General features: G+C 42.0%; 1 protein-coding gene across 2 annotated transcripts in view; it reads left to right on the forward strand.

Moving 5' to 3' along the window:
• Window positions 1-24,302, forward strand: part of CCDC93 (coiled-coil domain containing 93) — an 87,892-nt gene that overhangs the window by 39,161 nt on the left and 24,429 nt on the right. Inside the window, exons 12-13 of one of the 2 annotated variants that reach the window (XM_060107224.1) lie at window positions 19,302-19,418; window positions 23,264-23,326. In XM_060107224.1, the coding sequence (XP_059963207.1) occupies window positions 19,302-19,418; window positions 23,264-23,326 (180 nt within the window). The remainder of the gene's footprint in view (window positions 1-19,301; window positions 19,419-23,263; window positions 23,327-24,302) is intronic. The other variant, XM_060107225.1, reaches the window with a different exon arrangement.

The following is a 24,302-nucleotide window of genomic DNA, read 5'->3' on the forward strand; positions in this document are numbered from 1 at the left end:
TTCCCTACCCCCTCCCAGCAGTGAGGGAGGCAAGTTGTAATTCATCAGCCTCGTTTGTCAAAAACATACACCACGCGGAGTCATCCACATTTGCCCGTTAGCCAAATTCATTTTCTTCTGCAGTGCCCATTTTTCTATAAATATAAAGAGAAAACCTGTCTCTCAGAGCAATTATTGCATCTGATAAATGGATGTGTTAGGTACAGCACCTGCATTTTTCCTTCTCTACCAGGCTTCTTATAACTTGGGCTCAGTTTGGTGATGGGACTGAGGGGTGAAACTTTGCCACTTAGGAGGTGAATCCCATAAGTCAGCCAAGCCCAAGGCAGAATTTTGTGTTCTGCTTTATTAAAAGGGTATAGAATGAACAAAAGCCTGAAAGTCGTATTTCAGCGTTAGATTTTTTTCCATCCTAAGAATAGGCAGCAGGACCTTGAATATTTCAGGGAGACAGTGATTAATCATTTGGCACATAACTGATCCTACTCTGGCTGAAATGTAGTATCGGTAAAATCAGATTTACAGGGCATTGTTTCACATCCGTCCTTCCCCAGCCCTACTCAGGCTGCCGCACTAAAATGTTGATGTCTGTTGAAGCATCCAGCTTTGCTTTCCCTGTGTCAAAAGTCTTGACGACAAATTAGCTCTGCCCTCACCCTCTGAGAAATATTCTTCTGGAGCAGTTGCACAGATGATGTAGTTGGGGAACAGGTGTCACCTGTAATCTGGTAGTTATAATCTGCTGTAAACACAGCAGGTGGTCATCTCCCACCAAGTGGGGGGCCTTCTGAGCAAGGCTGAGGAAAATGGTACAGAGTAGTGGTTACCAGAGGGGAGGAAGGCGGAGGGAGGGCGAAACGGGTAAAGGGAGTCAACAGTACGGTGACGGGTGGAAACAACTTTTGTCGGTGAACACACTTTCTTTCAGAAGTCGAAATAAAACGTTGTACACATACATTCATGTAATGTTATAAACCAGCTTTTTAAAAATGGCATAGAATGTCTGGGGAATGGAGTTCTCTTGTTTTCCCCACCCTCCACATCAATGCTTCTTAACGTGGGTTTTCTAATCCAACTTTCATAGAATCCAGAGTATCCTGTATTTTATATTTGCCACCTAGAAAAGGTGACAGTTGTCAAAGTGTCATCTGAGATTTGACCAGAAAAAGATTTAGGTCATCCTAAAAGTACCCGTAAAATCAAAAGACTTGAAGACATAGTTGTGGAAAGAGGGATTAATTCACTGCCCTAAGAAGAAGTTATCTTGGTTTGCAGTCAGCACACACACCTGGATGGCAAGAGGGTGAGTCTGTACCTGCCCTTAGGTTGCCACATAGCATTGCTGAATCCAGTTTTTACCAAAAGACAGATGGATGGGGCACTCACTGCCGTTCCTACAGGGACTCTGATTTTTATCTTCATACTTGCCCACTGCAAGCAGATAGGAGCTCAGATTATAAGAGGGGAAGCAAGTAGGCAGACCCTCCTTAGTATACCTGTCCTTGCTTGCAAGTCTTGACGCTTACCTGTCTTCCCCATCAGCTCAGCTATTCCTGCTGGGTCTCTATCCCTTGAGCATTCCCTACCTCACCCTTGTACGGTGATCTGATGGCTGCATTCTGTATTCTTGCTTCTCTGCACCTGTTCTGTTCTTCCACAAAAGAGTGAAATAGTAGTTTTGGACAAGTCTTTTTCCAAGAACGTATATAATTAAAACTTTTCATGGAGAATCGGAGTTCACCAGTTCATTGCTTGATTGTCTGTGTTGTTTGCATTAAATATATAGCATTAAAGACGAGTGCTTTTAAAATTAAATTGCCTTTAATCCTGTTCCCGTATCACAGTTATTTCACATTTGCATGTTTAATCCAGTGTTTGTCCCCAGATATCCATAGTAACACCTAGTTGCAATCATCATGTGTGTCTAAAAGAGGTGGAGCGGTGTAGTTACAAACACAGCATTGGAGTCCTATCTTGGTTCATGTCTGTCTCCTCAACTTCCTAGCTCTGTGACCTTGGGCAGTTTATTTACCTTCTTTGCTCTAGTATCTTCATCTATAAAATGGGAATAATATAACTTTCCTGGCATGGCGTTCTGAAGATTAAATGAAATGTGAACAAAATGCCTAAAACAGTTCCTGGCACGTTATAGCCAAGCACCTAATGGTAGGCTTTATTTGCACTTTTACAATCTGCTTTTTTTTTTTTTTTTTTTTTTTGTCGCATCAAATTCTAAACATTTTCCATGTTTCCAGTCTTCAAAATAGTTTTCACATGGATCTGATAAAGTAATTCATTAGGGCTTCCCTGGTGGCACAGTAGTTGAGAGTCCGCCTGCCGATGCAGGGGACACGGGTTCGTGCCCTGGTCCGGGAGGATCCCACATGCCGTGGAGCGGCTGGGCCCGTGAGCCATGGCCGCTGAGCCTGCGCGTCTGGAGCCTGTGCTCTGCAATGCGAGAGGCCACAACAGTGAGAGGCCTGCGTACCGCAAAAAAAAAAAAAAAAAGTAATTCATTACATTTCAGCTCATTTTTTATTATGTTTAATCTTTTAACCTGTGTAGAGTTCATTTTTATTTAGTCTGAATGTACATTCATCCTAATTTTCCTGTTCCTCTCCACTTAATATCATTTATCAAATAATTTCTTTATACTCATTTGGAGATACTTTGTTATATTTTTGTATTTTAGATCTAATTTAAACTATGTATTTTCTTGCTTTATTGGTTTATACTTCTATTTTTATGCAAGTTCCATGGTAAAATCATGTTTGCTTTTTTGTTTTTGTTATTTGCTTTATTTGTTCGCTATAGTCTTGTCAATGTCCTCCAGCCAAAGACCACTAGGAACATACCCATCGTTGAACAAGTTGGGTTTATTGCTGGTTGTAGTGAAGGAGACCACACACCAATGGGGAATCATACAGCATCTCAGTAAGGAGGCATTAGAAAAGACTTATGGGATTCAGACTTGTTTTAGGGGATTTGGGGGACACTTCAAGAAAGTAGAGCTTTGCTTTGTGTTGTATGCCTTAAGGAGGGGCAGTTCAGTGAATATTATCTAAAGAAATCTATGAGACAAGGGCAGTGAATCAAGGTTAAAGCTGTATGCCCATGTGAGCTGGTATAGGGGGATGTTTGATCATTTAGGGGATTTGAACAATGTTCAGGTTTTTGTTCACGTACAAACATGACTCCAGAGTGGTCGATCCTTGTGGTTGTCTGATGTTGCTGTTCTCTGGAATTATTTATCTTTAACACCGAAGCCTAGTATGAGTGCAGGCCAGCTCCCAGCAACATCAAGGCCTTGCTGAGAGTACCAGATTAGCTCTCAGATGTCAGGGTCTGGTTTTCTCTTTCTCTGAATTTAGTTATGTATTGCTACACAGGAATATTACATAAATGCGGTGGCCTAAAATAACATGGTTTATTATTGCACTTTCTGTGGGTCGGTGGTTGGCACAGTGTAGCAGGGTCCTTTGTTTCAGACTCTTACAAGGTTACAGTGAAGGTGCTGACCTGGCCTGCAGTCTCATCTGAGGCTTGACCGGAGAAGGATCCACTTCCAAGTTCACATGGTTGTTGGCAGCATTCAGTTCCTTGACACCTGTTGGCTGAGGTCAGCAGTTCTGGCAGTCAGCTGGAGGCTACCCTCAGTTCCTTGCCAGGTGGGCCTCACCAACATCACTTATTTCATCAAAGCCAGCAAAGGAAGCACCTCCCCACAAGACAGACATTACAGTTTTATGTGACATAATTATGTACATGCAATTACATGCATCCCACCGCGTTTGCAGAGACTGTGGGGCTCTGTTAGGGTTGCTCACCACAGCGTATTTGTTTTTCTCTTTAATCTTACTGCCATACATTGGGCTGAAACAGGGCACTGGCAATTCAAGTAAAAATCCATGCCCCTACCTTCCTGGCCTCAGTAATGAAACCCTTGAAAGTAGAGATGGGATTGAGGAATGCTCAGGAGGAAAGCCTTTGTTGGTACTTGAAAGAAACCCAAATTAGGCTGAGATCAGGATGGATTTTTTGCCTAGTGAAGAAAAGGGACGCGATAATTTTGGGAGGATGAAAGTGTGAAAGTGATTTTGTGACTAGGGAATGAATCAAACAGCCTGCCTGGTGTGAGTGGTTGGAAAGTCGACAGGCACTGAGAAATAAAAATGAAGTAAAAAACATGTACAGGCTTCTCTTTCATTTGTAAAGTTCACAGGTTCTTACAACAGTGTAACATGGTACGTAATCCGTGTTTTTCAGAGCAAGTCCCTGAGATACATCACTCAATTTCATATGGTTCCTGTAAAGCAGGGAAGAGGAATGTGAATAAGTTTCCAGATACATAATTCATGAGTGTCAGCAGGCTCCGGCCAGGGAACACCATCTCTCTTTGTTTCCAGAGGGTGACACTCTTCCCAGAATGTACTTGGTGAGGCGCCACTGTGCTTCGTGGTGTTACTGTCCAACATGCTCACTGCATCGTAGCATTCATTTTTACAGGGAAGAAGAATCTAGTACTGTGATTTGCAGAAAACTAAAAGCTTGACTGTCCCCAAAATACTTCCACTGTACTATCCCAGAAGGAAGGAAAGGAAGCTGAGCCAAGCAAGGCTGGGCCAGGGAAGGTGCAGGGTGCCTAGAAAGGCAGGAAGGGACTCTCCTCAATGCCACATGTGAATCAACTGTACACCATGTTGACTCATCTGCAACTAAATCATTCTTGGTCAACATCTCCCTGAGACAGGATCTGAAAACATGTTGTACATCTAGAGGCACAGATCTGTCTTGGGGAATCAGAAGATTCTACCGAGTGCCTTCTCAGTGCCAGGTACTTTAAAAAATATTTTTAAAAGTATAGTTGATTTACAACATTACATTACTATTGGGTGTACAGCATAGTGATTCAGTATTTTATAGACTATACTCTGTTTAAAGTTATTACAAAATAACGGCTGTATTTCCCTGTGCTGTACAATGTGTCCTTGTTGCTTATTTATCTTATACATAGTATTTTGTATCTCTTAATCCCATACCCCTATCTTGTCCCTCCCCCAACCCCTCTCCCTACTGGTAACCACTAGCTTGTTTTCTATATCTGTGCATTTGTTTTTTTATAGATTCTGTATATAAGTGATAACATACAGTATTTGTCTTTCTTATTTCACTGAGCATAATACGCTCTAGGTCCATCCACGTTTTTGCAGATGGCAGAATTTCATTTTTTATGGCTGAGTAATATTCCATTGTGTGTGGGGTATGTGTGTGTATATACACCACATCTTCTTCATTCATCTGTTGATGGACACTCAGGTTGCTTCCACATCTTGGCTATTGTATAAATAATGCTGCTATGAACATTGGGGTGCATGTGTCTTTTTGAGTTAGCATTTTCATTTTATTTTTATATTTACCTATGAGTGGAATTACTGGATTTTATGGTAGTTCTATTTTTAGGCTTTTGAGGAACCTCCATACTGTTTTCCATAGTGGCTGTATCAATTTGCATTCCCATCAGTAGTGTACAAGTGTTCCCTTTTCTCCACATCCTCACCGAAATGTGTTACTTGTAGACTTTTTGATGATAGCCAATCTGACAGATGTGTGATAGCTCATTGTGGTTTTGATTTGCATTTCTCTAATAGCGATGTTCAAAATCTTTTCGTTTGCCTGTTAGCCATCTGTACGTCTTCTTTGGAAAATGTCTGTTCAGACCTTCTGCCCACTTTTTAATTGGGTTGTTTGTTTTTTTGATATTGAGTTGTATGAGCTGTTTATGTATTTTGAATACTAACCCCTTATCAGTAATATCATTTGCAAATATTTTCTCCCATTCCAACAGTTGTCTTTTCATTTTGTCAGCAGTTTCCTTTGCTATGCAAAAGCTTTCAAGTGTATTTAGGTCCCATTTGTTTATTTTTGCTTTTATTTTTTTTTGCCTTAGGAGACAGATCCAAAAAAATATTGCTATGATTTATGTCAAAGAGTGTTCTGCCTGTTTTCTCTTCCAGGAGTTTCATGGTTTCAGGTCTTACATTTAGGTCTTTAATTCATTTCGAGTTTGTCTTGCATGTGGTGTTGGGAAATGTTCTAATCTCATTCTTTTACATGTAGCTATCCAGTTTTACCAGCATCACTTGTTGAAGAGACTGTCTTTTCTCCATTGTATATTCTTGCCTCCTTTGTTGTAGATGAATTGATCACGGATGTGTGGATTTATTTCTGGGCTTTCTATTCTGTCGCATTGATCTATGTGTCTGTTTTTATTCCAGAACCATGCTGTTTTTGATTTCTGTAGCTTTGTAGCATAGTCTGAAGTTAGGGAGCATGATACCTCCAGCTTTGTTCATTTTTCTCAAGAGTGTTTTGGCAATTTGGAGTCTTTTATGGTTCCATATAAGTTTTAGGATTATTTGTTCTAGTTCTGTGGAAAGTGTCATGGGTATTTTGATAGGGATTGCATTAAATCTGTAGATTGCTTTGGGTAGTATGGCCATTTTAATAATATTAATTCTTCCAATCCAAGAGCACAGGATATCTTTCCATATCTTTGAATTATCTTCAATTTCCTTTATCAGTGTTTTATAATTTTCAGAATATAGTTCTTTCACCTCCTTGGTTAAGTTTATTCCTAGGTATTTTTTTTGACACAATTTTTTTTTTATACAATTTTATCTTCTATTACTCAGAGTTGTTCTTTTTTTTTTTTTTTTTTTTTTTTTAGTTTCTGCTTTATAACAAAGTGAATCAGTCATACATATACATCTGTTCCCACATCCCTTCCCTCATGCATCTCCCTCCCTCCCACCCTCCCCATCCCACCCCTCCAGGCTGTCACAAAGCACCGAGCTGATCTCCCTGTGCTCTGCGGCTGCTTCCCACTATCTATCTACCTTACGTTTGGTAGTGTATATATGTCCATGCCTCTCTTTCGCTTTGTCACAGCTTACCCTTCCCCCTCCCCATATCCTCAAGTCCATTCTCAAGTAGGTCTGTGTCTTTATTCCCGTTTTACCCCTAGGTTCTTCATGACATTTTTTTTTTTTTTAATTATTTTATTTTTTTTATTTTTTTATTTTTTTAAATTCCGTATATATGTGTTAGCATACGGTATTTGTCTTTCTCTTTCTGACTTATTGACACAATTTTAAATGGGATTTTGTTTTTAACTTTCTCTTTCTGATAGTTCATTATAAGTTTATAGAAATGCAACAGATTTCTGTATATTAATCTTGTATCCTGCAACCTTACTGAATTCATTTATTCTAATAGTTTTTTTTGGTGGAGACTTTAGGATTTTCTTTATATAGTGTCATGTCATCTGCAAATAGTAACGGTTTTACATCTTCCCTTCCAATTGGATGTCTTTCTTTCTTTCTTTCTTCCTTTCTTCCTTCGTTTCTTGTCTGATTGCTGTGGTTAGGACTTCTAATACTATGTTAAATAGAAGTGGTAAGAGTGGACATTCTTCTCTTGTTCCTGATTTTAGGGGAAAGACTTTCAGCTTTTTCCCATTGAGTATGATGTTAGCTGTGGGTTTATCATAAATGGCCTTTATTGTGTTGAGATATATTCCCTTTATACCCACTTTGAGAGCTTTAATCATGAATGGATGTTGAATTTTGTCAGATGCTTTCTCTGCATCTATGATCATGTGATTTTTATCTTTCCTTTTGTTAATGTGGTATATAACATTGACTGATTTGCAAATATTGGACCATCCTTGAAATCCTGGAATAAATCCCACTTGAGCATGGTGTATGATTCTTTGTATGTGTTGTTGGATTCAGTTTCCTAATGTTTCATTGAGGATTTTTGCATCTACATTTATCAAAGATGTTGGCTTGTAATATTCTTCTTTTGTGGTGTCTTTGTCTGGTTTTGGTATCCAGGTAATAATGGCCTCATAGAATGAATTCGGGAGTTTTTCAGAATAGTTTGGGAAGGATAGGTATGAGTTCTTTGTATGTTTGGTAGAATTCCCCAGTGAAGCCATCTGGTCCTGGACTTTTCTTTTCAGAGAGTTTTTTTTATTCTGTTTCACATCTAGTAATCTGTCAAATTATCTGTTTATTCTTGACTCAGTTTTGGCAGGCTATATGTTTCTAGAAACTTGTCTGTTTCTTCTAAGTTTTCCAATTTGTTGGCATAGCAATTTTCCAATTTGTTGTTCATAACATTCTCTTATGATTTTTGTATATCTGTGGCATCGTTTGTTATTTCTTCTCTTTCATTTCTTGTTTTGTTTATTTGGGTCCTCTTTCTTTTTTCTTCTTGGTGAGCCTGGCTAAAGCTTTATCAATTTTGTTTATCTTTTCAAAAAAGAAGACAGCTGTTAGGTTCATGAATTTTTTTCCATTGTTCTTTTGGTCTCTATTTCCTCTCATCTTTACTGTTTCCTTCCTTCTGCTGACTTTAGACTTTGTTCTTCTTTCTCTAATTCCTTTAGATGTTAGATTAGGTTGTTTATTTGAGGTTTTTCTTGTTTCTTCTAGAAGGCCTGCATCACTATAAACTTCCCTTTTAGAGCTGCTTTTGCTGCATCCCATAGATTTTTTTAAAGTTGTGTTTCCATTTTCATTTGTCTTGAGGTATTTTCTGATTTTCTCTTTGATTTTATTATTGGTTTTTGAGTAGCATGTTGTTTAGTCTCCACGTATTTGTGCTTTTCCTATTTTTCTTACTGTAATTGATTTCTAGTTTCATACTGTTATGGTTGGGAAAAAAAATGCTTGATATAATTCTGTCCTCTTAAAGTTGTTGTGACTTATTTTGTGGCCTAGCATGTGATCTGTCCTGGAGAGCATTCCATGTGTACTTGAAAATAACGTGTATTCTGCTGTTTTGAAATGGAGTGTCCTGTAGATACCTATTAAATCCAACTGGTCGATTGTATCATTTGAGACCACTGTTGCCTTATTAATTTTCTCTCTGGGTGATCTGTCCATTGATGTAAGTGGGGTGCTAAAGTCCCCTACTGTTACTGTTTTATTGTCAATTTCTTCATTTATGTCTGTTAATATTTGCTTTATACTTTTAGGTGCTCCTATATTGGGTGCATGCATATATGGTAACAAGTAAAATATCCTCTCCTTGTATTGATCCGTTTATCATTATATAGTACCCTTCTTTGTCTTTTGTTATAGACTTTATTTTAAAGTCTCTTTTGTCTGATACGAGTATTGTTACACCTACTTTCTTGTCATTTCCATTTGCATAAAATATCTTTTTCCATCCCCTCATTTTCAGTCTGTATATGTCTTTAGCTCTGAAGTGAGTCTCTTGTAAACAGTATATAAATGGGTCTTCTTTTTTTTTTAATCCAGTCATCTACCCTATGTCTTTTGATTGGAACATTTAGTCCATGGACATTTAAATTAATTATTGATAGGTATGTACTTATTTCTGTTTTATTACTTGTTTTCCTATTGTTTTTATAGTTCTTCTCTGTTAATTTCTTCTTCTTCTTGTTTCTTCCCTTGTGGTTCTTTAGTAGTATGTTTGTGTTTCCTTCTAGTTTGTGTGTATCTATTGCTGGTTTTTGATGTGTGGTTACCATGGGGTTCATGTATCTCGGCTTATAACTATGTCTGTTGATACTTGTTGTAGACTGATAGTCGTTTAAGTCCAAACACATTCTAAAAGATCTGCATTTGTTTACTCCCCTCCCCCACGTTTTGTGGTTTTGATGTCACATTTTACAGCTTCAGGTCTATCCCTTCACCATTTATTGTAGTCAGAGTTGCTTTTCCAGTTTTTTGTCTTTAATCTTCATACTAGCTTATTTAAGTGGTTGATCCTCAGCCCTCACTGAGGCCTTTCCTAGTTGGATTTTTCCTTTTCTATAGATCCTTGCTTCTTGTTATAGCCTTTTCTTTTCCACTTAGAGAAGACCCTTTAACATTTCATTGAGGGTAGGTTTAACATTGATGAACTCTCTTAGTTTTTGCTTATCTGAGAAGTTCTTTATTTCTCCTTCAATTCTAAATGATAAACTTGCTGGGTAGAGTATCCTGGGTTGCAGGTTTTTCCCTCTCAGCATTTTGAGTATATCGTGCCACTCCCTCTATCCTGCAAAGTTTCTGCAGAAAAATCAGCTGATAGCCTTGTATATGACTCTGTTTTTCTCTTGCTGCCTTTAGAATTCTCTCTTTATTTTTAACTTTTGCCATTTTAATTATGATATGTCTTGGCATGGGTCTGATTGAGTTCATCTTGGTTGGGACCCTCTGTGCTTCCTATACCTTAATATCTGTTTCCTTCTTCAGGTTTGGGAATTTTTCAACCATAATTTCATCAAATATATTTTTGGCTCCCTTCTCCTACTGGGACCCCTACAGTGTGAATGTTGGTAATGTGTGGTGTTATCTCAGAGATCTTTTAAACTGTTCTCATTTTTTCATATTTGGTTTTTTCTTTTTGCTGTTCCAAGTGGGTGACTTCCATAATTCTGTCTTCCAGATCACTTATGCATCCTTCTGTATCACTTAGTCTGCTATTAATTCCTTATAGTGTTTTTCATTTGTTGTTGTATTTTTCACTTCTGACTGGTTCCTTTTTATATTTTCTAGTTCCTTGTTAAAATTCTCACTGTGTTCATCTATTCTTTTCCCTAATTCAGTTAGCATTTTTATTACTAATGCTTTGAATTCTTTATCTGGTAATTTGTTTACTTCTCTTTCATTATTTATTTTTTCAGAGGTTTCTCTTGCTCTTTCAGTTGAGACCAGTTCCTCTGCCTTCTCATTTTGCTTAACTTTCTCTGCCTTTATGAACTTACATGAAACAGTAGTTATCTGTTACAGTCCTGAAGCGTGTCCTGATGTGGGAGTGTCCCTGTACAGACTACATTTGCCTCCTGCCTTTGGTGGGAGAGCTGGATTTGACCTCAAAGCAAGTCACATCTTTCCTCAGGGTGTGCCGGCACCTCTCACCTTGGTAGAAGGTGGGGCTATAGATGGAGGGGCTAAAGCTGGAGCCAGCTGTGAGCTCAGGCTTCCCCTCTGCTCTGTGGCCGTTACTGCCCTATCAGGGGCAGGGGCAGATCCCCAGTTGCTGTAGCAGAAGCCCTGAGGGTTGGCTCCAAGCCGGCTCTGTTCCCTTTAAGTGTGTGCTCTCCCCTTTCTCAGCACTGGGACCCTTTCCCCAGATCGGGGAGCAGTGCTGGAGCGAGATGGGGCCTGTGTGGGCTCTCGGCTCATGATGGGGCACGGACTGTGGTGACCCAGCCACAGCCAGAGGTCAGGGCTGCTTCCCTGTGCCTCCTGTGCAAGCGCCGCAGTGGCTGCTCCCACCCTGCTCAGACGCAGCCTCGGGGCCACGTCTTCTTTGTCCCTCACAGCCAGCCCCTGCCCCCAGCCTCTGCCTCCCCTGCCCTGTTGTGGAGCCATGCCACAGGGCAGATGGGGCCCAGGTGGGCTCTCAGTCTCTATCGGGGTGTGGGCTGTGGAGTCCAGGTGCCGTCCGAGAGCAGGGCTGCTTCTGATACTGGCTGAGTGAGTGCCAGCAGTGGACGAGCTCTCTCCCCAGCCGTGACGGCCCTCAGTCCACCGTGGAGCTGCGATGTGACGTAAGCTGGGCTAGGGTGTTCACTTGTCTCAGGTTGGGGCACATGCCGGGGTGGGAAACAAGGCAGCCACTGGAGCAGTCCTCCGTCCGCCCTCCACCTTGCCCTGAGAGCAGGCCACCGCAGATATGCTTCTCTCGAGCAGAGTCCAGGCTTCCCACAGCCCTCCTGTTTGTCCGTCCCACTGGCGCTCCAGTCAGCTCGAGGGGCTCATCTTCCCGGTGCTGGACCCCGGGAACGGGGAGCCCAACATGCGGCTTGAACGGCTCACTCCCCAGGGTGGATCTCCGCCCACGTAATCTCCCTTTTCCTCTGACCCCCTTCCCAGGGGACCCGACCTGATTGCTTTTCTTCCCTTCCTGCCCGATTCCGTGTGGATCTTTCTTACAGCGTTGGTTGTACAGGAGTCTTTCTGCCAGTTTCCAGTTAGTTTTCGGTGAGAACTGTTCCGCCTGTAGGTGTGTTTTGGATGTGTTCATGGGAGGGGTGAGTTCCACTTCTACTCCACCATCTTGATCGACCTCCGTTCCAGGTACTTTTTGTAGCACTATCTTACTTAATTTTCAAAAGAACATGCTGCCTCCTTGCTTATAATCCTCTGCCTTCCTCCATCCTTATGTTGATACTTACTCACGTGCAATTGAAGCTACCTGTTTATTGCACGTGGAGCACACTTTACTCTTCTTCTCTGCAACCTCGGAGCCTCACCAAGCGCCTGGCAGTGTTGGTGCTCAATACGTAAGCATGTGATATTATATCTGTTTTGCAGATGGGATGATCATCAGAGGCGTTAATAAGTAGCTTGTGTACCACCATGTAGCTAATAAGTTCCAGGTTTGCATACAGGACTGTCTGACTTTGAAACCTGTCTCTGTGGCAGGGTGGAGTGTCCTCAGGGAGCAGCAGGGACGGCCTCCTTGGCCATCTTTAGTGTCTGCCTCCCAGGCTTTGCAGTGACTAAGCCTCTTTAGACTCTCCCACTGTCTGACTGCCCGCTGGGGCTGAGTGGAGTGAAGAGGCCAGGTCATGTTGGGGACTAACCACAGAAATAAGTAAAAAACTGACGCAGCGCAAGCACTCCCACGCAGTCGTGCCTAAGCTACTAAAAACTGTGGGACTTTCTGTTTGGGGTATGTGAGTGGCTTTTCATATCACTGGAAAATGCCACATTAAAATACTCTCATCCAGCTTTCCAGAGTGTAACATCCTAGCCAGAAGACTGTCAACATCTTGATCTTATTTTAAGGTGAGATGCATTGGGTGGGGGTCATCGGGGACTTATTTGTGGAGGAAATTCTTTTTCTCCGTAGGTTTTGGAAACTTTGCTGTCCAGCACAGGGACCTTGCCTGCATCAGAAGGTCATGGGGTGCTTAGCAACTAGGAGACCCTGACTTTCGTTAGAGAATCTGTCCTGAGCTGAGCTGGAACCAGTGTGATTTCTAATAAGCTTGGGTATGAATGATTCTAATCGCATCACCTGACCCCACCCGAAAAACTTTTCTTCTAGCAGCATGAGCACGTACGGTTGGGGAAGAAGTGCAGTACAGGGGAGGAGGTGCCCTCTCGGGGCCCTCCTACTGTGGCAGATAGAAAAACCCAGGTTGGGATTCGGGGGTTCAGTGGGGTGGCGAGGTCGGGGAGGATTTTTAAGCCCCTTCCTTCTAGGCTCCATTTTTTCACTTAAGGTCACAGATGTTAGGTCATATTCCAGATGTGTAAACTTCTGGAGGGCCAAGATTTCATCTTTCATCTCTGTGTTCCTGTTGCCTGGCACATAATAACGCTCGCCCGTAGTTGCGGGTGCCTCTCCTTCCTAAGGCTTTTCGCTGATGTGTGGGTCAGCTCCGTGTCGTCTCCTTCATAGCACTGCTCACAAGGCACTATTTCATTTGTCTCTGCCTGTCTCCCAGGACTAGAATGTGTGCTGTCAACCAGGGCTGGGAGCATCGTACATGCCCTGTGCCTAACGTAATGGGGTTTTCATAACCATTTGTTGAAGGAAGGAAAAAAGGAAGGGAGGAAGAAGAAGGAACGAGAAGAGCTTTCAAAACTCTCTTGCTCTGTCACAGTGAAGGCTTGGGGAGAATGTGGCGGATATAGCACCTTTATGGATGAGCGGGTGTTACCTGACTAGACAGTGAGATCTGTGTCTTTTTCCACGTTTCCAGTGCCTGACACTGTGCCCCAGTAAAGGTTAGCTGATGAAACAAAGGAAGGTAGGGAGAGAGATTTAAAACAATCAGAATTTGGAGAGGAAGGAACCCTGTATATCTGGAGAGAATATGCTAATATGTTTGTGTCTCCAAACTGCTCCCAGGTTTCCTAAATTCTGAGTTATGTAACAGAAACTAACAGCGAAGAGAATGATACTAGCTAATGAGTTGTTGACCTGGTGGGATTGTCTCAAGTCACACAGCATAACCTGTACCTTTCAGGGTCTTTATCAATTTGGATAAAAACATAGGAATTAGCTTCGTCAGATTTAAATGTCATTTAAAGCTAGAATAGAAAAGGTGGCTAATAGATTGGAGAATAGACTCAACATTCAAAAATATCTTAGACTGAAATGTGAAGCCCAAACAGATAAATTCATTTTTTTAAGGAAGGTAAGAGGGAGCTATTTTATTTCAGAAAAATCAGTCATACCAGTTCAGGATTTGGTGAGGATGCCGTCCGGCCTGACATTAGTTCATGGGGTAAAAGTGGGAGGTTTTGGATTTTGTTCACACCTCCTAAATATTAGCTGCATTCTGGGCAGGTAGACTGTATTGCTCACCTTGGGACCCAGAGCTGTGCATTAGACTCAGCAAGTTTACCTGAATATGGGTCTTTGAAATTCATGGGACTTCGTTAGTGGAAGTCAAGAACATTGAAAAGCACATTTATGTATCTGGTTTCATTAATGGGAGCAGAGTGTAGATCAGGGAAAGTGAATGATCCCATCCTGTCTGCAGTACTCAGATTCCACTGGACATGCTCAAAAAGGATTATGAGCTACGGTATGTCCAGGGGATAGCCAAGATGGTGAAAGGAGCCAACATCTTATTATGAAAAGGAGAGAAGACAGAGCTGTGGATGCTTCTTTGTTAGAAAAGTTGGACCGTTACACAAGAGTGATTACACTTTATCTCTGTGGCTTCCGGGAGGAGTGGGTATATGTGTGTGAGTCTGCAGGTCCATTTCTGCTGTTCGTTTCTGCCAGCTTTTTCTCATGATGCTTTGACTTCATGTGTGCTTTTGATTTTTGACTGTCAGTTCATACTGCTTGGAAATTTATCTGTAGAAATTCTTTGGGACCTGGAGTTGAAGCTCTATTCTTCCAGAGAGGATTTTCTTTTGCTCTTACACGCATTTGGGCACACCCCAGCTCAGGCCCATTGTACACACAGTCTTGACTTGTAGGTTTTTTGGACCATCCAGGTAGTGTGTAAATTTAGATTATAGAACTGCACGAGGGCATATCTGTTGTCACACAATCTCACTGCAGATTTTTTTTTCCTCCTACATCTGTGTCAAGGATTATGCAAAGCAGTTGTTGAATTATAAAAAGCAAAGCCTGAGATCAACTTGGTTTTGGCAAATACCCTCAAGAAAAAAGCCAACCTCCACGGGTACACCTACCTCTTGGATTCCCACCTTTACTAACTTTTTGGCCTTTTAGGATTTCTTACATTCTTGCTAGTGCATAGATTTTTTTTAAGATTAAAAAAATAAATATTTTGTATTGTCTGTTTACTTGTTTTCAGTGGGAAGGTTTGTCAAGGTCCAGAAACTGAAGTTCATCTGTTCAGTATGGAGAACTTGTGGCACCCTCATGAGATAAGGATCTTTTATTATTGACAGCTTAGTAGCCATATTTTAGTGGGGGAATGGGAGAGGGATGACATAGGAAAGATTCCTGTATTAGGAAGGTTGATATGTAGATAACCTTTTGGGTCTCTTTCATTATGAAAGTATATAGTTTTAGCTAAAGTAATCAATTTTTTGTTTCTCTTAGGAATTTACTATTTTGAACTGGACTAATATTATGGAGTGACATTTATATCTGGTTCCCCTAAGAATAGAAATTGCAAACATCTGTCAATTATTAGAAAACATTGAATCTGCACTAGAAGTCATCTTAATCCACCCAGTGGTTTTGAAAGCACGTTCTTAATCTGAAATTGTTGAACAAAATTAGATTGGCACTTTAGCCCCTGCTCTAATGTAAACACAGTGGAATATTTATAGATGGTTGGCATTCTTTGAGAGATGTTGGGCTTTTCAAGTAAAAATCAGTTAATATACCCCAGGGACTTAATTTTTTTCTGTCAAGGATTTACCGTAAAGCCCGTTCTCCTTTCCCCATCTGTCCAACTTTGTTTCATCCTTTAAGATCCAACTTGGTGATCTTTAGTTTTCTTCCCACTGTGACTGTCAGTGAACACAATGTCAGATGAGCCATACTGTTTCAAAGACCTGTTTCTGCCTTCATCGCTCTAGTTCTTTTGGCTTTGAGGAGGGTATTTGAAAGAAATGAAAAATTTCAATTACTTAATAAAAAGTGTGTTTGAAATATAGAGCAATCAGCTTTCCGTTGACTAGGTTAAGAACTCTCTTCAGTTCAGCTCTGGAATAAATGATTTTTTTCTGTTACAAAAATAACTTCCCGTTAAATAAAGCAGTTTGCATAGCACCCTCTCTAGACTCAGGCAAATGGAGGAATTCACAAATTTATATGTACTGTGGGCCTGTTTATGTGCATATTATTCATTTTAATTGCACTGGAGAAATGTCAGATGTGGAAATGGTACTTAATAACCTGACTTGTGCATTAATGCTTTGCAGATGCAAGTTTAAGGGACTGCACAGAGCAGTGAGAATTGCTACCTAGCAGCAAGAGAAAGGATTTTGGAAGCCCATGTTTGCTTGGGACATACACTGTCCTAACAGAGATGTAATAGTAAGTTTGTATGGAGACTTGAGCATCCTGTCGGTGCGCTACAAGTATTTTCTCTCTGGTTGGTTGAAGCAGCTGTCTAGTGAGGGTGGAATCAGAAAGCGCTTCCCCTCTCAGTTTCGTGGGTGGGCCCACTGCATTGGCTGGAGTCAGGGTTAATGAGGCTGCCCCAGTCAGTGAGTAGATTCCCAAGAGAGCCAACCCCTTAACGTAATGGTTCTCAAAATTTTTAGTTTCAGGACCCTATAAGAACCCTTAAAAATCACTGAGGAGGTCCTAAACTTACATATTAATTCATTTACAAATAACAATGATAAACGCATTACATATTAACATCAGAGCAGTGATACCGTCACGTGTCATATAGCAGGTGGAAAATTTCACTGTACAATCATGAGAGAATGAGTGAAAAAAAATCATATCCTAGTATGATTATGAAAAAGATTTTGACTTCAGAGACCCCCTGAAAGGATCTTAAGGGACCATGTGGCTAAAAATTTAAATTGAGAGAGAGGCAGGGGCAGGGGGGAGGAATAGCCAGCTAGCCCAGAAGTCCTCTTTCCAGGTTGCAAGCTAGCTACTGGTTTTCCTGCAAGAAGGGTTCTTGGAAGTGAAGTCAAAGGTCATAGTCTTAAACAAAGCTGTGCGTGTTGCCAGGTACACTGATAAGAGGGTGTGGAAGCTGGGTGGGAAATGCAGTTTTCATTCTGTTGGGACCTGGGCCATAAAAGCAGTTTCTCAGCAGGAAGGCATGCTGAGAGTTGGAGACATCATCCAACTCATGCCAAAGGTGCAGGACAGCACTGAATGAGTATGTGCCTACCCCTCACCCCCACAGACTGGAGGAAGTCTCCCTGGGAGGTGACCAAGACATGGATCCCCTGGAGCCTGCTTGCCCACAGCTTGACCTGATCCAAAGCCAGAGAGACAGCCAGAGGAGGTCAGGGCACTCAAGATAATCCTGACATCAAACATAGAGACATACCACGTGGGGTAGTTCCTATGATTAGGGAATTAATTCCATTTCAGACATCAATAAAGCATGAGATGGAGGGTTTATGTAATTCTGCTAGTAAAGCAGGATGCTCTGAGGATATGCCAGTGACATTTTGGAAATCAGTATCAAGGAATCTAAGCTGGATGTTAAAACCCAAATCTGAAATGAACTATAAGAAGAAAGCTACTAAATATATAACAGACAAAAGTGGCCAAATTGATAACATAGTTCAGGGTGATGTAGTCAAAGTGGAGGAGATATAATTGGTTAATTATAATTATGTTTCTGACAAGTGATTTGAAAATCACGAGGGAGTGCTCTTTCCTTTTCCCCCTTTTTTTATGCTCTCAAATAATTTTCAGGAACAGCTCTCCTTCCCTTGACTACAGGTTGTAAATATCTTGATGTGCCCAAAGTTAATTGCATTTTAAAAGTTAACTCCAATTTGAAGAAATTCAGATAAGCTGGAGTGTGTTAGTTGACATTTTCCAAAGATCCCAGGTTTCAAGGCTAGTTATTTTGTAATGCCTAGTTCTCCTTTATGGCCTAGCAGCTCACAAGATAGAAAATGATGTTTCCTGCCATTTTATGCAGCCATATCCTGCTGGTTGACTCCCACCTCCAGAGTCATTAAGCAGCAAAAAACTTATCCCCTATTAATAGTGCCTCTGACTTATTCAGGGAAATCCTTAACCAAGATAAGTAATGACTGTACCGTCCAGTTTCTTCTCCTTCTCACTTTTCTGTCTCTTTCCACTAGAGGTAAATCTTCCAAAACTTTGAAGCTCATGATCACTGTTAAAACATGCAAGGAAAATCAGATATTCATACAGTTACGTTGTGCTTGGGCTTAAAATCAGTGATTAGCTTGGAATTGGGGTACTTCCAGTAAAGAAGGCAATGTGGTTATAATGGATGTTCATTGGCTGGTCAATGAAGCTGTCTATTCTGTGATCACCCAAGAAGTGTTTTAAAGATGCCTATTGGAATAGGGTCAAACTTCTTGTTTCTTGTTCCTCGGACTTCCCTCTCTGGGGTCTTGAGGCAAGTGTTTGTTTTCAGTATCTGCACCAAGCTGCCCCTTCTTTGCATGGTTTCTTGGTAACGTTGCTGCGTTCACCTCATCACCCCAACCAGAAATCTCTCCCTTCCTCTCCTCCCGTCCTGACAGTCTTGACGTCCTGTCCAGCCCTTCTCCATCTGCTCATCATTGACACAATTTCAGGACCTTCCTCCTGGACTCTCTCAGCAACCCTCACCCCTCTCAAATCTATCCTCTGAACACCAGAGGAATAGAAATAAGAAATGGGCCCATGGATGGGGAGAATAAGGTGAGAGAGAGACCGTTTCTTTTCATTGTAAGTGCTTCTGAATGGTTAAACTTTTTAACCATATAATTATAATACCTTGATGAAAGTGAATCAATTCATTGTTCTTGATAACTGCAGAATGGTCTTAATGAAGATACTAAGATGACCATGTTATTCCTCTATTTGAAACCCTGTGTTGAGACCCTGTTGCTTATGTGATATCAACCTAACCGCAGTTATATCCCTGTGCTTCTGCGCACGCTGTTCACTCTGCCAGGAATGTAGACGCTCCTGATAGGGCTTTTGGTCATTGGGTCAAAATCTTCTTCTCTGAATTGGGTTTGCACTGGACCCCGGGGCCCCACTGGCTTGGTTGTGACTGGCTGCCCAGTAGTGTTTTGCCCAGACTGCACAGGGACAGGGCTGTCTTAATGCACTGGGGCGGGCTAATTAAATCCTTTGGGTCTTCCATCTGTTTCCCACAGCAGTCTGAGCTATCAGCTGAAGAAAGTCCAGAAAAATTAGGAACCTCCCAACTACATCATCATAAAGTCATTTCCTTGAACAAGCAGATTCTGCAGAAGACCAAACAACTGGAAGAGGTTAGTGTTTTCTTTTCATAATTTTATTCAAGTAAAATAAAACCATTCTTCAAGAAGAGAGAAACTGGGGAAGGAGTTAAGATCTCCATGTCAGAATGGTCAAAGGAGATTCTAGAACAGGGGTCGACACTCACAGGCCCTAGGGCAGCCCAGCCACCACCTGTTTTTGTAAATAGTTTTATTGGAATACATGCACACTCATTTGTTTACATATGTTCTGTGGCTGCTTTCAAGCTCCAGTGGCAGAATTGAGACCTACAGAGCCTGAAGTATTTACTGTCTGGTCCTTTATAGAGAATATTTGCCAACGTCTGTTCTAGAAGAAGATCACAGGGCAAGAAGAGCATTTATTAATTCACAGAGATTAGCTGAGCACCGCTGTGCTGGGCACTGAACTAGGCCGTGGTGGTGAAAGAAGAACAAGTTATGATCTCTGCTCTCAGGGGTCTGAAGGTAGTGATGAGGAGACGTACTCTAGACAAATACATCATTTTTTTCTGTCTTTATAAATTTAAATGCTTCAGCTCATTAAATTTAAATTATAGGGATAATACAAGCTCACTGTAAATAAACAAAATAATATAGAACTGTATGAAGTTAAAAATGGGAATCCCCTTGTACTCTCGCCCAGTCCCGTTCCCTAGAGCAACCCACTGTTTCCTAGGCTTTGCAAGCTCTTATATATGCTCATTCACCTGGGGAGAGGGGGTTGTCTGGTTATAAAAATTGAGTTTGGGGCTTCCCTGGTGGCGCAGTGGTTGAGAGTCCGCCTGCCGATGCAGGGGACGCGGGTTCGTGCCCCGATCCCGGAAGATCCCACATGCCGCGGAGCGGCTGGGCCCGCGAGCCATGGCCGCGGAGCCTGTGTGTCCGGAGCCTGTGCTCCGCAACGGGAGAGGCCACAGCAGTGAGAGGCCCGCGTACAGCAAAAAAAAAAAAAAAAAAAAAAATTGAGTTTGTTCTTCACTTATTTTATCACAGATATCTCTCTGTCAGTAATAGTAATGTCTAATAAAGACTTTCTTTTAGAGTAATTACAAAGTGCTTTTCAAAATTGACTCATTCAGGGACTTCCCCGGTGGCACAATGGTTAAGAATCCACCTGCCAACGCAGGGGACACAGGTTCAAGCCCTGATCCGGGAAGATCCCACATGCCGCGGAGCAGCTAAGCCCGTGCGCCACAACTGCTGAGCCTGTGCTCTAGAGCCCTAAGGCCACAACTACTGAAGCCTGCATGCCTAGAGCCCGTGCTCCGCAGCAAGAGAAACCACCGAAAGAGAAGCCCGTGCACAGCAACAAAGAGTAGCTCCCACTCGCCGCAACTAGAGAAAGCCTGTGCACAGCAACGAAGATGCACAGCAATGAAGATCCACCACAGCCAAAAATAAATAAATAAATTAATTTTTAAAAAATTAACTCATTCAGTTCACACAACATCCTTGTGAAGGAGATACTATTATTACCCTCATTTTACAAGTGAAGAACCTGAGACACAAAAGTGAAGCAGTTTTGCCTGTGGCCACACAGCTTATTAGCAGTGGAACCAAGATTGGAACATATAGATCTACCTCATTCTTTCTGATGAAAGAACGTAGTATATATACACAGTATATATGTACTGTAGTTTATTTCACCTGTCCTCTATTTATGAGGTTTTTTCCCCAGGGTTTTTTTCCCAGTTGTAAACTTATGCTACCGTGAACATCTTTGTACAGTCATCTTTGTGCAAATATGTAAATATTTCTGTAAAATGGATTTGAAGAAGTGGAATTGCTGGATCAAAAAAATATGCATTTTCAATTTTTCTAGAAACTCAAATTATTCACCAATTGTTTTACTAATTTATACTTCTACCAATAGTGTATGAGAAAATCCAAACTCTTTAAATCTAAGAACCTCTCCTACAAGGCCATGAGGGTAGAAAGTGACCAGGATTCTCCTGCGGCCTTGGTGTTGAGAACCACGGAGAGAACCTTAGCCCAACAGAGAGATGGAAGGAGGAGTAAAAGAAGGAGAAGGAATAAAGAACATGGTCCAATAGGGGAATATGCTGCCAAAGGCAGAGAGCAGGAAGCCAGCTAGTAGACAGCTGACAAGAAACCTGAGGTTGAAGAAAGAGGAATCCAGAAAGGAAGTGTTAACCAGCAGCTGAAGTTTGGGGGGTAAATCTCGGGGTTAATGATGAAGAAGAAGATGGAGATGGGAGAATCATGGAGGACTCCAGCAAGACAAAAACTTAGCTAAGCTATCGGGACAGCCCCTGTTAGAGAAAAGCTGGGCAGATCTGTGATTAGTTAATTAAAGAGAAGAGGTGTCTTCCCTGTCAGGATCCAGCCCCCGTGTGTCTTTGTCAGTGACTCCTTCCTTGATGAGCAAGCCGACTCTTTCCTTGGCCTCCCCGGGGCCTGTCTCTGGCCCAGCTCTTCTCATACTTTAATCCCCAGTTTACTGGTTCGGCTCCTTGAGGGAAAGGACTGTGCCGTGCTCTTTGCCTTCCACTGCACACCTCATCTGAGCAGAGCCTTGTCAGATGGGTGGGTGGGTGCAGGGGAGGGAGGGGGGCAGGAAGGTGGGTGAAGCAGGTGCAAAAACAGCAGGAACTCTTCCTGGAGCTTCAAGAGTTAAGTCATTAGGATTTCAAGAGAAAAACAAACTTTCTCCAGAAATGCTCTCATCTGCTAGTGACACAGGTTAATAACAGTCCCCATTGCACAGATGGCACACTTTGAAAAGCAAGAAGCCAGAGCCCCCTGCTTCCCTCCTCTCTCCTGCCCTCTGCTTGAGGCGGCTTCGTGAGAGGCCTGGCTGGAAATTCATCAGTTGTGGAGACTGGTAACTAGAAGCACAGTTTAAGAGTAATGATTTTTGAAGGTGACATAATTCTTAATAGGTTGCTTACAGGTTCAAAGATGGGCTGAGTTGGGAATTCCCTGGTGGTCCAATGGTTAGGACTCCATGCTCTCACTGCTGGGGCCCGGGTTCAATTCCTGGTCGGGGAACTAAGATCTCACAAGCCACATGGCACAGCCAATAAATAAATAAATAAATTTTTTTAATGGGCTGAGTTATTTTGAAATCATCGTTGAGATACAAAATACAATTTCTCATTGTTAATTTGTATGCAGGTAACAACCAAAGTGTCTGATGAGTCTAACTGTGGTTTTCTACCACATCCCCTTTTCAAAAGTAGAAATGTACAGATGCTTTGAGCTTTGAATGGAATGTTTTCAGATACCTGAAAGTTCATAGACAGCACAAGATACACCTTTTTTGTAAGGAAAAGGGAAATGACATTTTTGAGATGTAAGTTTACGATTGTATAACTTGGAGCAGTGAAGCTAGTTCATTTTCTTTCTCTTCATGTTGAAGTCCTGAATCCTTTCTTCTATCTGGCATTGTCTGCCATCCAGTCAAGTTTTATGCTAGATTCTTGAGTGCAGCAATGCAGTTTGTATCCTGTGAACGAGCAGGTTTGTTAACTGAAGTGATTGTAGCCATACAAAGAAGTCAGACCCGAATTTGAACCGAGGCCTTATCAGTTATCAGCTATGAAACTTTAGTAAAGTAACTTAACCCCTCTGAGTCTTTATTTCCTCATCTGTTAAATAAGGATAATGTCTTCGTCCATGGACTTTAGTAAGGATTCACTGTTAGGATTTACGCAGAAAACCTAGTATATCACCTGACATGTAGTTGGTGCTAATTGAGTCAGAAACGTCCATATTTGTTTAGTTCAAATCTTTCTGAGCTTCCATTTTCTCATCTGTGAAATGTGGATACTTCCCATATCTGTGCCATTGTGAGGATTGAATGAGAACAGATGTCTTTTATCTTTCGTTCACAGCTGCAGGCAAGTCGTACCGACCTACAAGCCAGATACGAGGAAAAGAAGAAAACACTGACAGAGGTGAGCAGGTTTCCTTCCTCCACGGGTCTTGTTGGTAATCGTTTGACCTGCACTACTGATGGGATGCCTACATCATCAGTCCGTGTGGAGGGGTCACCGTCCCCTTCTCAGGGCTCAGGTCCATCTGGGGACAAAGGACAATCACATGGTAGTGCATGACTCGAGCCATCAGTTTATCCACACTGCCGTGTTCTAAACCATCAGAGTCTGGCTGGGAGAGGTCGCCGTGGGCTGCAAGGGTCAGGGAAGCTTCCTGAGGACAGTGGGCCTGACGGGCAGGGCAGCCACGTTGAAGCACACGGTGGGTGGGTCATTCACGGCAAAGGGCCTCTGCTCTAGAACACTGGATTCCGTGAGAGAGAGAAGGTTTCTGACACAACTACAGAGGGTATAATTCGTTGTTCACAATTGCCGGTGATCTAGGCGGAACGGAAGAGGGGCTGTGGGTCTCTTTGACCCTGTGGTCCGTGTCCTGACCCAGGTGGCGACCCTGCGGTCCTCCGTCAGCATCACAGCATGCTTACCTCCCACTGGCGACTGCCTCAGAAGCCAGGCGAGGAAAACAAACATTTGTGATACCAGCTCTGTCATGCGAGGAATGTAGTTCTTTTTACTCCTGTTCCTGTTTCCATGGAAAGCGAATCCTCACCCAGGTCTGAAGAGCTCTCCCCATTGTGATTTTTGTGCTCGGGCTACAGCTGTACTTTACAAGGGCCTCGCTGCGAGGGCCCCACCTAGTGCTTTCTGGACCATGTGGAAGCGGGACTGGCCTTCAAAGGCATCTCTGAAGCCAAGGCAGTCCCTATTTTTTTTTTTAATTTCACATGAAATTTGTCCATTTAAAATTGTCACTTCTCTAGCAGTATGCAGCACTTAGTTCACTGCTTTGCTATAAACCTGACAAAGCTTTGTAATTCTGACCTGGACTGGTGGCTTCAATTATTGTCAGAATGTTTGAAAAGGGCAGATGCAAGAA

The sequence above is a fragment of the Mesoplodon densirostris genome, chromosome 8 (genome assembly GCF_025265405.1).
Source record: "Mesoplodon densirostris isolate mMesDen1 chromosome 8, mMesDen1 primary haplotype, whole genome shotgun sequence".
Classification (NCBI taxonomy): Eukaryota; Metazoa; Chordata; class Mammalia; order Artiodactyla; family Ziphiidae; genus Mesoplodon; species Mesoplodon densirostris.